At 37.0% G+C, this 14,163-nt stretch overlaps 1 protein-coding gene across 1 annotated transcript in view; it reads left to right on the top strand.

The window, feature by feature from the left end:
* sulf2a (sulfatase 2a) overlaps positions 1 to 14,163 on the top strand; it is a 33,946-nt gene that overhangs the window by 15,014 nt on the left and 4,769 nt on the right. The window contains exons 3-12 of the mRNA XM_084101665.1: positions 7,719 to 7,958; positions 8,367 to 8,606; positions 8,712 to 8,863; positions 9,752 to 9,921; positions 10,804 to 10,954; positions 12,177 to 12,352; positions 12,436 to 12,564; positions 12,643 to 12,708; positions 12,955 to 13,078; positions 13,180 to 13,378. Of these exons, the coding sequence (XP_083957791.1) occupies positions 7,778 to 7,958; positions 8,367 to 8,606; positions 8,712 to 8,863; positions 9,752 to 9,921; positions 10,804 to 10,954; positions 12,177 to 12,352; positions 12,436 to 12,564; positions 12,643 to 12,708; positions 12,955 to 13,078; positions 13,180 to 13,378 (1,588 nt within the window). The 5' untranslated portion in view covers positions 7,719 to 7,777. The remainder of the gene's footprint in view (positions 1 to 7,718; positions 7,959 to 8,366; positions 8,607 to 8,711; positions 8,864 to 9,751; positions 9,922 to 10,803; positions 10,955 to 12,176; positions 12,353 to 12,435; positions 12,565 to 12,642; positions 12,709 to 12,954; positions 13,079 to 13,179; positions 13,379 to 14,163) is intronic.

Raw genomic sequence — 14,163 nt, 5'->3', positions numbered from 1 at the left:
AAGATGGTTTCAGTGAACGGAGGGAGCTGCGTTTTAAAAGCTGCAATTTGGGGTTATATAGCTAGGTTTTATTTTTATTTCACTGTGTATTTATATTTCCAATTCCATTTTAGTTTTAGTTCATTTGAATTGTTTCACTTTTCTTTGGAAAAGTACTAGTTTGTATTTTTATTTCAATATTAGATTTAATTTCTAGTTTTAATTTATTATGCCAACAGGTGGCAGCAAGTGAATATTTCGTTCAACTGATTCGTTCAAAACAAATGATTCATTCAGGAACTAAATAATTGATCATCTATATGAGTGAGTCATTGAGTTGACCAATTTGTAATTTATTCAGGAACAAAACACCACTACTTTGTGTTGCTTGAAGACGACAAAAAGGTTTGGTTTTAACTCTTTTTGTTGGTGGAGCAACAAAGGTTTGTTTTGGTTTTCGTTCTCCATTTAAGCTACTTTAATTTTAGTTAATAAAATATTTTCCAGAGCTAGTGTAACGGAGGCCAGTTAGTAAGAGCTGTGTGAGTAAAAGCTCACTCTCCTGATCTCAAGAGGTGCATTAGCAACTGACGCTATGCTGTGGTCTTTAGCGTACTTGTTACGCTTCTTGTTATGCCTCCCATGCTGGAAACGCTGGTTTGAAACCCATTCGGAGCGGTGCGAGTAGAACCAGAGGGGTTATATTGGTGCCGTGACCCGGATGGGAGTGAGCTTAAGGAGGGTGAGTGTAACGGTAGTCAGCTATTAACCGCGAAGCAAGTAGAACCGGAGTTTTTGTCATTTGTAGCCATTTTCATTAGGGATTTATTACATTGACTTTGGTGAAGTGATGCATGTTATTTCTGTTTGAGGCACAATGCACACTGCATTTGCTGTGTGAACAAAAAGATGAATGTGTTTCTTTTTTTCACCACTGAGCCAGCTTACTGAAATGAGAAACCAATACTGTCTGTAATCATCATTAAGTCAGGGCCATTACCCTTACCCTCTCCCCCAAGTCATTTAGAGGAGACAAGAAAAATTGGAAGTAATTAAAATAAAATGAATGACTGGCATCCTGTAGCGTGGCAGAAAGCAGATTGTAAGGAAAGCTGAAAGCTGATAAGTATTCAATACAAACAAACAAATCTTTCACTACAGACTCAAAGTAGATGTCACATGCATTAAAGCATGTAAATTAATTTAATGTATTTGTATATGCTATTCTGAGTTTTAATATGGATACAATAATGTGATGAACATCTTGATGTGCAGTATGGTCCTGCTCTCAGTTTCTCTACCATTAAAAATCTAAGGCACAATTTCTCCTTCTGCATCCGAATATGTAAATGAAGTAACCAGTAGTCACTCTCCCCTCTCATTTTATTTCTATCTTTCTCACTTCATCTACTTCTTTTGTCAGAATCAGATGAGTAACAGCCAGTGCTCTAGGAAAGACTAATCTTAAAGGATTTTCCTGGCGGATAGCAGTGGAAAAAACATTTTTTGAGGTTGAAAATGAAACTATTTTCTCCTCCAGTTGCTTGTTAAGACCCTGATATCTGGGGTCCACATGAAACCCTTAGGCACAATCACAGCACTGCTGATAGTGTGCGAGGTCCAAAGATTTTGGGGTCTACTACTAAGATTAGCATTACTTTAATCCAGTTTTGTCAGTACATATTATATTATCTACATAATGATTTGAGTAAAAAGTTGTATTGAAAAATTTCCATTAATTCGATTTTTTTTTTTAAGGGGTGTTTGTCCCCTTTTTGCTTTAAAGGCAGAAGCACTCAAGCTCCATGAGCTCCAAAGTGTCTTTGTTTTAACATTCCCTATTTTCCCTTAAATTAGATTTTGAATCCAAAATTTCCATCTTCGTTCTGAGACTTTTGGACCCCACTGTATGTGGCCCCTCTGTCCTTCTGTCACAGGACATACGGAGGGCGATAAAGTGGCCTTAGACTCCAGGGTGACTCCTACAAATATCCCCTATTGGCCACAGGGATCAGGACCACCACGCTTGCCTAGTGCATGCCATATGGTTGCTGACGGATACGGAGGACGGGAACTGGATTCCTCTGCTCCTGATGGCAGGAGTACATATAATTTGTTAATCAGTCACCGGTTAGATTCTGCAATTAGTAGGGGCAACAACAATTAGCAGTACCTATGGTTCCTGTCTAGTTGATTGATATTTAGCCTCACATAACACTAGTGCACATATTTAGTTAAAAACTCATTTTAGTCAGATTCAGCTAAAAAAATATATATCTTTGATGCATTTGATTTTTAGCTTCTTTTTCCCTCATTTTGTTCTTGTTTGAAAATTGTCAGTCATTTGTGTTCAGAGGAAGCATCTAAACATGGCTTTTCATCTGTCCATTATCAGCCACTGCGATAACAAGCAGACGACTATGAAGATTAACGCTTATTCTGACCTTTCTTTGGTCTTGTTTGAAGCTGAAACAGAAGAGGCTCATCATTAACTCACTCAGATATCAGCTTAAAGATGCTCAGCTAGCTGGATTAAAGTGATACACTCTTAAAACTCAATTTTATATGCTTATACATAACTTCTATTAAATTAGTATTCTGATCTCAATATACAGCACAAACAAAAGCATTTGTAGCATAATGTTGATTACCACAAAAAGGCATTTCAACTCGTCTTGTGTCCCTTGTTTTCTTTTTCTTTCTTAAAAAAGAAGCAGCAGAAATAAACATGGTGGAAGTGAATTGGAACAATTTTTGGAGCTGAAGCTTATAATTTTTTTAAAGCATTGATTTTTATTTGAGTCATCGAGATTACAGTTGTTTTCGAATTGAAAGGTTTATGGCGTTGTAATGTCACAGCATCGAAGTTGTGAAATTGAATATAGCCTTACACAGAAAAGGTTGGTAGACAATTTTTTATGCCAAAATCATGTTAACTTGCATATTGTTCATGTCTTGTGGCTATACTCTTATAACAGTGAGAATTTTTAATGTTTATGGATTGTGTCCAATTCACTTCTGTTATCACATCAATATTTTTTTTTTTTGTTGTAAAGTTGATTATTAATTATGATTATTAATTATGCCACAAATGCTGTTTGAGCTTAATATTCCATTAAGCGAGTTCTTCATTAACTGGAGAAAATAGGTAGACTACTTGAGCTGTCCTCTGTGACATGTAAAGCAATGCTTTATATGGGTGTAACCAATATATTGTCACAATATATCGCAATACAAAAATGCAACAGTATGTATCGTGGATAGTGACAATCTGCATTGTGTATAGTTCACCCAAAGTAAAAAATGACTGTGTAAGAAAAATTTACGTTTACAGAGTTTTTGTGTCTGTACTACATTATGTTGAATATAATGTATAATAATGCAATGGGGGAATATGTGTATGTTACTAGAAAAAAGTGACCTACATTATTTTAAATATATCTAGTAGTGAGAGAGTGCAAGCATTTTCGTCTAAAATAATTCTGTATTTTCAGCTTCAGAATCATGAATATTTTTATTCTGGTGTCACCATTGTCCTGTGCATTGGGTTACCAACACAAAGTCAAAGCCTATTCCCCAATGAAATACCAAATTTAGCATTTTAATCAACAGTAAAAAAATTTTTTTAACCTTTACCATATGATATCGTTTTGTGAGTTCAGTATCAAGATATGTATCGAATCGTGATATGGGGGTATCGTTACTATGTTTCTCATTTGCTCTCTGCTGCTTGTCATCATAGTCTTGTGATGTAAATCTGAGGGTTAGGTCAGTGATGTTTACGGGACTTGATGTGTTGACTCTGACCAGTCTAATTCGTTGAAGCATGATTTAGAAGCCCTCTGTGTTCACACAGTGCTGACATGCAGCTTTTCGGCTGTTTATCATACTGCTGATCAAGGCAGAAAACACCATTTGCTCTTGATAATTGTGTGTTCAATATTTGTTCAAGGAAAATGCCGCCCCTGCAACTGCTCACAGCATCATTAAAACGCGCAAATCAATTGTTGCAGGTGCCATGGCGTATATGTTCCACTCCAAACAAGTAGGGAATGATGGATACTGATGTTGACCAAATCTGACGCAAGTCCTTTTGGCCACAATTTGCCACAAAAGGGCCTGATGTACAGTATTCAACTGGAGAATCCACATATCCCCCCCCACCTCACTTTAAACTGGCTGGCAGATAAAGGTCTTCCCCATGAAAGAGGCTTGTCAGACCATTTGCATCTGAATACCAACTGCTGTTGGCAAATTCAAGGAGACTTTGGAAAGTTTGCATACTGAATCAGAGGGTGGACGCACATTCCCCAAGCCATGCCAGCATAGTTATGAGGGCAGGAAGTAAAGTGATGGCGGTACTTGAGAGGCCCAGGGCATGAAAGTTGGGTCAAGTGCACTCTATTTCACCTGTGTCAAATGACTTAGCAGTTTATGTTGTTCTGTCATGTACAAGACCTTCCATAAAAAGCATTATTACTGTCGTTCAGTAGTACCTGCATTCAGAAAGAGCTCATTTTCTTTGGTCCGATTTTGTGTGACTTTTTGTTATTGAAACCATCCTGTTTGTAAAATTAGCTTTTACACAAAGTCATATATCATGCGAAAGTAAAGAAAAATGATCTTGAAAATGTTCTACAGACAATTGAAAACAATTATTTTGCAATTCAAGCAAACAAAAAGACACAATTAAATATCACACTGCAAAAAAGTTCTTAATATAAATTTCTTTTTTTTCTTACCAGCAATATCTTGATTTCTTTTAATACCATTTATACATTTTGTACTTGTTTTATGCAAGTTTTACTTGTAAACATAAACCTTGCACTCTTTTGCTACATTTATGCTTAAAAAAAAGAAACATTTGCCAACGGGTTAAGAAAAATGAAATTATATTATCTGAAAATAAGTTTGAATTATATATTTACATCTTGTTGAATTTATATATATACAAACATACATAGTTTTATGTATTATTTGCAACTTCAATCATTTTCAAGACAATATTTTAGCTTTTGGATTTTTTTATTAAAATTAACTTTTTACAACTAGCTCCAAATTGATAAATGTTATTGCATTTTTGCTAACATTTGAATGAGATTTGATATGTTTAAAATTGTTTTACTGAGGCGTTTATTATATCCCTAGGTTTGGCGTACCATATCATGTCAACCCAATTTACAACGCGAGCTGGGGGCAAAACGCTGACAGCAGCAATAACAGGAGCTCAGCGCTAAAGGACATGCTGGCAAGCAGAATGGTAGATCAGATACAGAGCATCTGAAACTAGCAATTATTGGCAATGGCAATACTGAGAATTATTCTCACTGGTGTGGCGGTAATGAAGAACCTTTAAAATCAAACAGCATATCTCTCCCATCACCATGCAACTGTTAAAAAATGTTGCAATCAATATGTCGCAATTAACTTACTTTTAATGACAAAACATCTCCTGTTTGTCCTGGTAGAGCTATTTAAGATTGAACTCTTTTCTCAAGCTGTTGTTTTTATCAATTGCCAGCAATGAGTCCTGGAGAGGGACAAGGAGGAGAGGAGGGGCCCGGGGTAAACAGAGCAGCCAAGAGAATTTAAAACAGGAGACCCCCAAGGTCAGACCTCATCCATTCCCCTGAGAGAGAACAATGACGGAGGAGAGAACAGGAATTAACATGGACTGAATGCAGCTGTGTGAGTGTTTGTGAGGGTATGAGAGGAGATGTTGGTAGAAACGGAAAGAGAGAGAGGGAGAGTGACGAGATGAAGGAGAGAAAGCTGTCATATACACGATAAGATTAAAAATATACCCTTTAGATGAGAAGGTCCAGGGGTGAGCAGTGGGAGACCCTCAAGGCATCTCTTGCAGAAAGTTTTGGCTGATTGTTTGGAGGGTAGACTTTATATGATCACCTTTGCCCTGAAGACCACAGGGTGCCTGGATCTACAGCACGTTTGGCCTTGACCGCTCTGAGGTAAGATGGGATGAATATTTCTGCTGTTGTAACCTGTGTGATTTGAATTAGAAGAAAATAAGCTGTAATTAAGATGGCATGGAGTTTCATGAAAGGGATACTTCCATGTGGATTTATGTTTCAAGGGATGACGCTGAGGGAGATGGGTTTCCTGTGAAACAAACAGTAATTCCTGTCTTAGCTCATGCTTCTTTCTGAATGTAACCCATCACGGTGGGTGGTGTGTTGGGTTAATGCTGTGTTAAGAAGCTACAAAATCCTTCCATTGTATTTGACTATCAGTTATTAGTTATTTTGTTTGACCTCCTCCAAAGACAAAGAACAACTGCTGTGGCTTTTATCCAAAAATTCTGGTGTGTTAGAGGTGAAGTGTTTTGCGCTTGTACTGATTTGGCAATTTACATCTTGTATGAGTAGTACTGATTTAACAGAGGAAATTGTTTCTCTTCTGCATCTGTGAATCAAAAACACTGGTAATAGGTTGTGAATATGGCAGCAAATTCACCTTAAGTCAACAAATTCAGTTGATATTCAATAAATCTGTGTTCTCCATTGGTCTGTTATAATGGGGACATGGACATTAGGGGAAAACAAAGCAAATTGTACATGAAAATGCAAATAAATATAATTGTGCATAATTAGGATAGAAAAGTAAATAGATTTATTAACTTTCAAACTGCAAGAAAAAATGAAGGCCACGATAGGACTATGGTAGGACTGCGTGATAATAGTTAAAAAGATAATCACAATTATTATATTGATGATTAATGATAATACAAAAGTGATTTGAGAACAATATTTTAGGACACTTTAAAAGATTTACTGCACTTTCATGTATTTAGCCAAGTGTTTATTCGAAATGTTAGACTGGTAAAGTATTTATGCAATTATTTATTAATTTCCAGAATTGTCATTGCAAATTCATTGTAGATTATATTAATGAATTGCATGTCTTTTGTTGACTTTTACGATAATGATTTGCATATTCCTCATGACAGTCCCTAAAGCATTTTCTACTGCATAAAAAATTGCCCCAACCCTGGCTGTGAGGTCAATCTAAACATGCATTTCCATAACCAATTTGTATCACATACCTTCCCTATTCCAATTCATCAACACCCTATTGTCTTCTCTAATAATGACCCTTTCCTCTTCTAACCTTTGGCCCGTATCACTCACCCTCTTTCTGACTCCTTTTGGCCTGTAGCCCGCTGTCATTATCATCCACACCAGCTGCCATGTGTTCAACTGATCCGATCGTTACACTTGGGGAATGAGTTGGTCTCTATGCATCATTAATGATTAATTAATGCCAAGCATCATAAATAAGATCATTTATATGGACGAGCTCTTCAGTTACTCTGCCCATGGTGACCAAAAGCCCAAAGGAGTAGAAGTGGAGGGTCATTTGAGGAGTGTGTGTGTGTATGTGTGTGCGCGCCACTGTCAGTGAGCACCACTGTCAATGAATGCCAGTTCAAGTTAATGTTATATATCTAAAAAAATAAAAATAAAATCATTATTCTGAGAAATCTTCTAACTGTGTGTGCGTGTTAGAGAATGCACAACAAACACTTATTTACTTTATAAAACACAAATACTTTAAATGCAAAAAATCTTCCTTCCTTCCTTCTGAATATACCATTTTTTGTGGAACCAGAAAAGTTATGTTTTTATAATATTAACTGGACCTGACAATTTTAAGTTTTATAGGAAATGTTTGATAATGGGCCCTGTATAAATTACAGTTACTCTTGTTTTGTTCTCCAGGTTGAGAAGAAACAGTGATCTTACTAACTAGTGTGGGAGCTGGAAGACAGGTTAAAGTCATGGCAGTTGGGTGGAGACCGGCCACCCTTCTCCTTGTCTTCATCCTGACGTTCCTCTGCCCCTCGGATGGAACCATGTACCTCTCTGGCAAGAAGCTGAGGTCTCGTCTTCAGAGGGATCGACGAAACGTTCGTCCAAACATCATTCTCATTCTTACTGATGACCAGGACATTGAACTCGGTGTGTTGCCTATTTGCATTTCTCTCTGTATGTGGGTGCATATTATGTTTGTGAATCTGCACGCAGTGTGACATCAAGTATGAGTTTATACAGAGTATGATTCACATTTATGTCATTATTACTTAAATTCTCTGGAGAAGGGCATCTTACACATTCATTCCAGTAGCATCGGCCAACTGCTGAGGTCAATTGTGCCAAACATGCTGTTTTTCTACTCGATTTTTGGCACTTTAATCACTGAAGTGGCAACATAATGGCCTCACTGCTGGTCTTTGTTCAGGCTTTTCACTCGAACCCTTTTAGGGAGGAAATTTATGGTCAAGCATCTGTTACATAAAACAATCTGGATCTCTTTTGCTCTGTCTCCCTTTTTCGAATCTACATATATTGCCTGTTTTTTCCCTAAAGGCTCCATGCAGGCCATGAACAAAACAAAGCGCATAATGATGCAGGGCGGCACCCACTTCTCCAATGCGTTTGCCACCACTCCGATGTGCTGCCCTTCTCGATCCTCCATCCTGACTGGGAAATATGTGCACAACCACCACACCTACACCAACAACGAGAACTGCTCATCACCGTCCTGGCAGGCCCACCATGAACCGCACACTTTTGCCGTCCACCTCAACAATTCAGGCTACAGGACAGGTTAGTAGACAGCATGGATCTGTATATGCAGTATTTTTGCAATACTGAATTATGTTCATAAATTTCTTTCAGTTAAGATCTCAAAATAATCCATTTCTGTTACAGCCTTTTTTGGGAAGTATCTGAATGAGTATAATGGCTCTTATGTGCCTCCTGGCTGGAGAGAATGGGTAGCACTGGTGAAGAACTCTCGTTTCTACAACTACACACTGTGCCGGAACGGGATCCGAGAAAAGCATGGCTCGGAGTATCCGAAGGTTGTCCGCTGTCTTTTTTTCAAAGAACATGACTGAACATTGTATTATGAAATTTTCCTACATACAACACAGTAGACCAAGTGTAAAACTGTTCAAAAATCGGTTCAGCTCATTCACAGTATTTACCCAACATATTTAAGGACGCACAATGTATTGGTATCATATCGGTTGACGGACAATTTTAGAGGGTTAAGATGGGAATTATTTAACTGTACATGCTAATTTCCTCTATTTTTAAATTTATTGTAGATTAACTTTGCCGCAATATGATGCTAATGTAAAGATCGTCTTTAACAGTGTCATTAAATTATTCATGTATTTAAATCTTTAGCAAATTGCAAAATGAATATCATTCCAATATCCCTAAATTCCCTTGTAGTGTTTAAAACGATTGACTTTAGTTGTTAGTAGTGTTTATATAGACAAAACAGCATACATTAATATTGGCTATGTATCAGTTATTGCTCATAACTTGAAAATTATTAGCATCTTATGATCGCCTCAGCCAAAGTTTTAATATTGGTGAATCTTTGAACATAATAATAGACAAACATGATCTAGGATTAAATTATACACCAATGTGCAAGAGTTTGGAGTCGGTAAGATATTTTTTTTTTCTAAAAATAAATTTATACTTTTATTCAGCAAGGATGCATTCAATTGATCAAATGTGACAGTAAAGACATTCACAATGTTACAAAAATATTTCATTTGAAATAAAAACGAAGGAATGAAGGAATCCTTTCAAATGTCCTGACTTCTTTCAAAAACGTTCAAAAAATCTTACCGACCCCAAACTTTTGAACAGTAGTGTATGTGTTTAGTAAACACATATTGATACTTTCTTGTATCGGACAGATTTCCCTTTTAATATTACTTCTTTTACAGGACTATCTCACTGATGTAATCACAAATGACAGTATCAACTACTTCCGAATGTCAAAGAGGATGTACCCGCACAGGCCTGTGATGATGGTCCTGAGCCACGCTGCCCCCCATGGGCCGGAGGACGCAGCTCCTCAGTACAGCAGCGCCTTCCCCAATGCATCTCAACACATGTAAGACCCTCTTTCTCTTTCTTTCTCTCTCTCACTCACTAGGAGAATTCACAGTATGCATGAGGTTATATAGCTTCATAAATCTCATTCGGTTTAAATTTTTCAGTCTCCAGCACTTTGTCAAATGTTCTCATGCCATTTGAAATACGACAGCCTAATAAATAATGCTCATTGTATAGTACTATAGCCACTATTCTCATTACACATTAGCTACTTTTAATGAACCACCTCTTATGACTTACTTTCTTGGTTTATTGCAGGAACAGAGGTTTGATTATGTATTCTGTGTACAGTAATTGTTTCTGGCAAATGAGTTCATACGGTAGGCTCAAGAGAGATATGGAGTGCTATTATTATAATATCATGATTTATTATTTGCATCAGTATTCATTCATAGGTCCCATTAGAGGTATAAAGTCTATTGCTAGTGCATAAACTAAATTAGCATACTATTTTATCTAAACACATGTGCAATCACAAGTTCACTGTTATTTTACTATTGTTTTTTTAATTATCATTTTAATTGCTCATTCATCAAGCTGCAGCTGAAATGTACAATGCAACTTTATGCAAATCAAATCTTCTCAAACAGTGCAAACCAAAAGAAGACAATGTATTGGCCTTTACAGTATGAAACAAGACTTCAGAATTCAGCACAATGAAATTTCTCAGCAATGTTATTCAGCACCAGCAGCACACAATGAATTACACACAAATCTTCTCCATTAACAGACGTTTGAACACTCAAGTTATGCACAAAAAGTAGGACTGTGACTCTACATTTTCTTGCCAAAAATGTTACGTTTTATTCATAACAAATGTGTAATTTCTTCCAATGGCACAGAAAACAGCTTTTAACAATTCTGAAAATGTCCCACTCAGAACACCAAGCTACAACCACGCCCCCAACCTAGACAAGCACTGGATCCTGCGTTACACGGGACCCATGAAGCCTGTGCACATGCAGTTCACCAATATTTTACAGAGGAGAAGGCTGCAGACCCTGCTTTCAGTGGATGACAGCGTTGAGAAGGTCACAGATCATGATAACCTTACAATATAGCACATAGATCATATTTTACATAGAAGTTAGTTCCAATCCTTGTACATATTCTTTTTTTTGTCTTTGTGGTGTTATAAGAGTGCTGACAGTACTGATATGTTTTTATCACTCCGCCGGTCTGTCCGTTAGTAGCAAATTTTTCATTGACTCCTTCTGCAGGTTACATCATTACTCTAGTAATTAACTGAATGAGTGAGTAATTTTAATAATTCATTCAAAAACACTGATTCATTCAGGAATGAACCAAGAAGTCACTGTTTATGAGTAAGTCAGTAAATCATTCACTGAACTGATTCATTCCAAACACAGATTCAGATTCAGGAAAGACATGCCAACTATTGTTTATTGCTCTGAGATACGCAATTGTTCTTCTGTGGCTTCGTTTGAAACTATTTCCATTGTAGAGCAAAAATGGACAAACTGAAACTGGCAATATTGTGTCAAGTGTACGCAACTTTTAAAAATGTTGGGGTCAGTAAGTCTTTTCTTTAAAGAGATGTATAGTTTTATTTAGAAAGAACACATTACATTGATTAAAAGTGATTACATTTTCTATTTTATTTTAGGTTTGCACAAAAATATTGAGCAGCACAACTGTTTTCAACATTGATAATAATTAAGAAATGTTTCTTGAGCACCAAATCAGCATATTAGAATCATGTGACTGAAGACTAGAGTAATGATGCTGAAAATTCAGCTTTGCCATCACATGAATAAATTACGCTTTAAAATATATTAAAATTGAAAGCTATTCAAGAAAAGAAAATGATTGAATAGAAAACTACTAATGAAAAAAATATTTAAAATTGTATTAATATTTCACAATATTACTGTTTTTACTGTATTTTTGATTGAATAAATGCTTAAGAAACTTTTCAAATACATTAATAAAACCTACCCCAAACTTTTGAATGCCAGTGTAAGTTACACAATATTTACATCTTGTTTATAAAACTGTTTTATGAAAGCAATAATATTTGTTAGTTTACTAGAATAACTAGCAAAACCAGAATCTTCTTTCTAGTGAACTAAGCCCAAGACCTTGTACGTGTAAACCCACGTGATTGGTGAGGCATATCAGCATCTAAAACATTATGAGAGATGCCTCTGAAATGTACAGAAAAATTTAGAAATGGACATGTGTAACTAGCCTAGAAGTTGTAACATGCTGTTTACTATTTCCCCCCCACAGGTTTACAATATGTTGGTGGAAACTGGGGAGCTTGATAACACCTACATCATTTACATGTCTGATCATGGCTATCACATTGGCCAGTTTGGCTTGGTGAAGGGCAAATCAATGCCATATGATTTTGACATTCGAATCCCCTTCTACCTGAGAGGGCCGAATGTGGAGGCAGGTGGCATGTGAGTCAAAGATATTAAGCTCGCAACTTTACTGCAAAATACTAAAAATAACACGTTGATTCTAAGTTTGTGATCTCCTGCAGTAATCCTCACATAGTCCTGAATGTTGACCTAGCCCCTACCTTGCTGGACATGGCCGGAGTGGATATTCCACTGGAGATGGATGGCAAATCCATCCTCAAGCTGTTGGAAACAGAACAACCTGTCAACAGGTGCTAAAATACACCAAGATAAACATTTCATGCTTAAAATTTAAAAACACAGCCTTTTTCCTCATTATATTCTTCCAGTTTTACCAGGTTTCATTCTTACAAGAAGGTGAAAGTGTGGAGGGATTCATTCCTGGTAGAGAGGGGGTGAGTACATTTGATCAGGCCAGATGAACCCATGCATTTTTAATTGAACTCCATATCACAAACTCTTACACTGTATCGCTCTGAAAAAGATTTGTAACCCCAGAAATTGATTAGACACGACTCCATTAGAGAGGCACCAGATGGCACACTGACATCGGACACATCTACAAATTTCGAATAGGGGCTGTATCTAATTCTTTGCTGTTTTTTAGTGGCAACCTGATGTGATCTCTTTCCGATCTACAGGAAGCCTCTGCATAAGCTAGCAGATGGCAAAGAGGTGGAACAGAATTCGCTGCCAAAGTTTCAGCGGGTCAGAGACCTGTGTCAAAGAGCTGAGTACCAGACGCCCTGTGAGCAACCAGGGCAGGTAAATATTCACTTTCAATTACCATGGCATATTCCCTTGATCATTTCCAGTGATTGCCATCTGTCTAGTGCTTTCTAAGTAACCACTCCTCCTCTGTGCAGAAGTGGCAGTGTATTGAGGATTCCACTGGAATGCCTAGGCTGTATAAGTGTAAAGGGATGGCGGGTCTCTATGCACCTCGTGCTCTGGGCCTGATGGCTGCCAACAGGGGAGAGATCAGCGGAGCTCATTCCGCATCAGACCACTGTGATTGTGAACCCAACATGCCTCTCAAGAGGAAGAAGGCACTCACCAAAAAGAGTGTGTTACAGTATAGTTTTACATATTTTGTCCAGGTGTTCTTGCTTGCTAAGTGGTTAGGAGTCTTTTTTTAATGGAAAAGACTAATAATAATTGTGTATTTTGGAGCCACAGCATTGTTGACATATAGCGCAGCTTTTGAGTGTATGTCCTGGCTCAAGGTCCTTTGCTGATCCTGCCCTCCTCTCTCTCTCCTCTCTCGTCTATTCAATTCAGAATATTTGAATCACAATTTTAAATTATTAATATTAATGGGGTTAGTTCCAAGGAGGCCTGGAAAAAGCTGTTTGTTAGCATTCCCAGTCCCACTCATGAGGCAGTTATAATGTATCAGTTGCTCGGAACTCTTTGGAAGTGTGAAGTTTAAAATTTGCGAAAATAAGGAAAAGGTATTTTACACTTTTAAGATCCCCAAAAAATGGACCTAGTAAACATCTACTATAAAATAATGAAAAATTTCAGATATTTGTATGTAGCAAAATTATATAGCAAAAATAAAATAAGCCAGGAAACATGGCTAATTTTAAATGGCAGCCTATGAAGAAACATGCTTTTTGCAGCCAGAGTGGCATCAGCCAAAAAGGGCTAACCGGATAATTATGCACATCAAAACCGTATACAAAATTTAAATGTTGACACAAATTGCCCACCTTCATGTCATACCAAATCTGCATTATTTCCTTATTCTTGGAACAAAAACGAGATAGTTTGCAGAATGTCTGAATTGCTCTTTTCCATGCAAAAAAATGCATTGGATGAATTGGATGTTGATTTATACTGTCAAA

Source organism: Abramis brama (assembly GCF_963993115.1).
Source record: "Abramis brama genome assembly, chromosome: 23".
Taxonomy (NCBI): domain Eukaryota; kingdom Metazoa; phylum Chordata; class Actinopteri; order Cypriniformes; family Leuciscidae; genus Abramis; species Abramis brama.
This window is presented reverse-complemented; position numbering and strand designations above follow the sequence as displayed.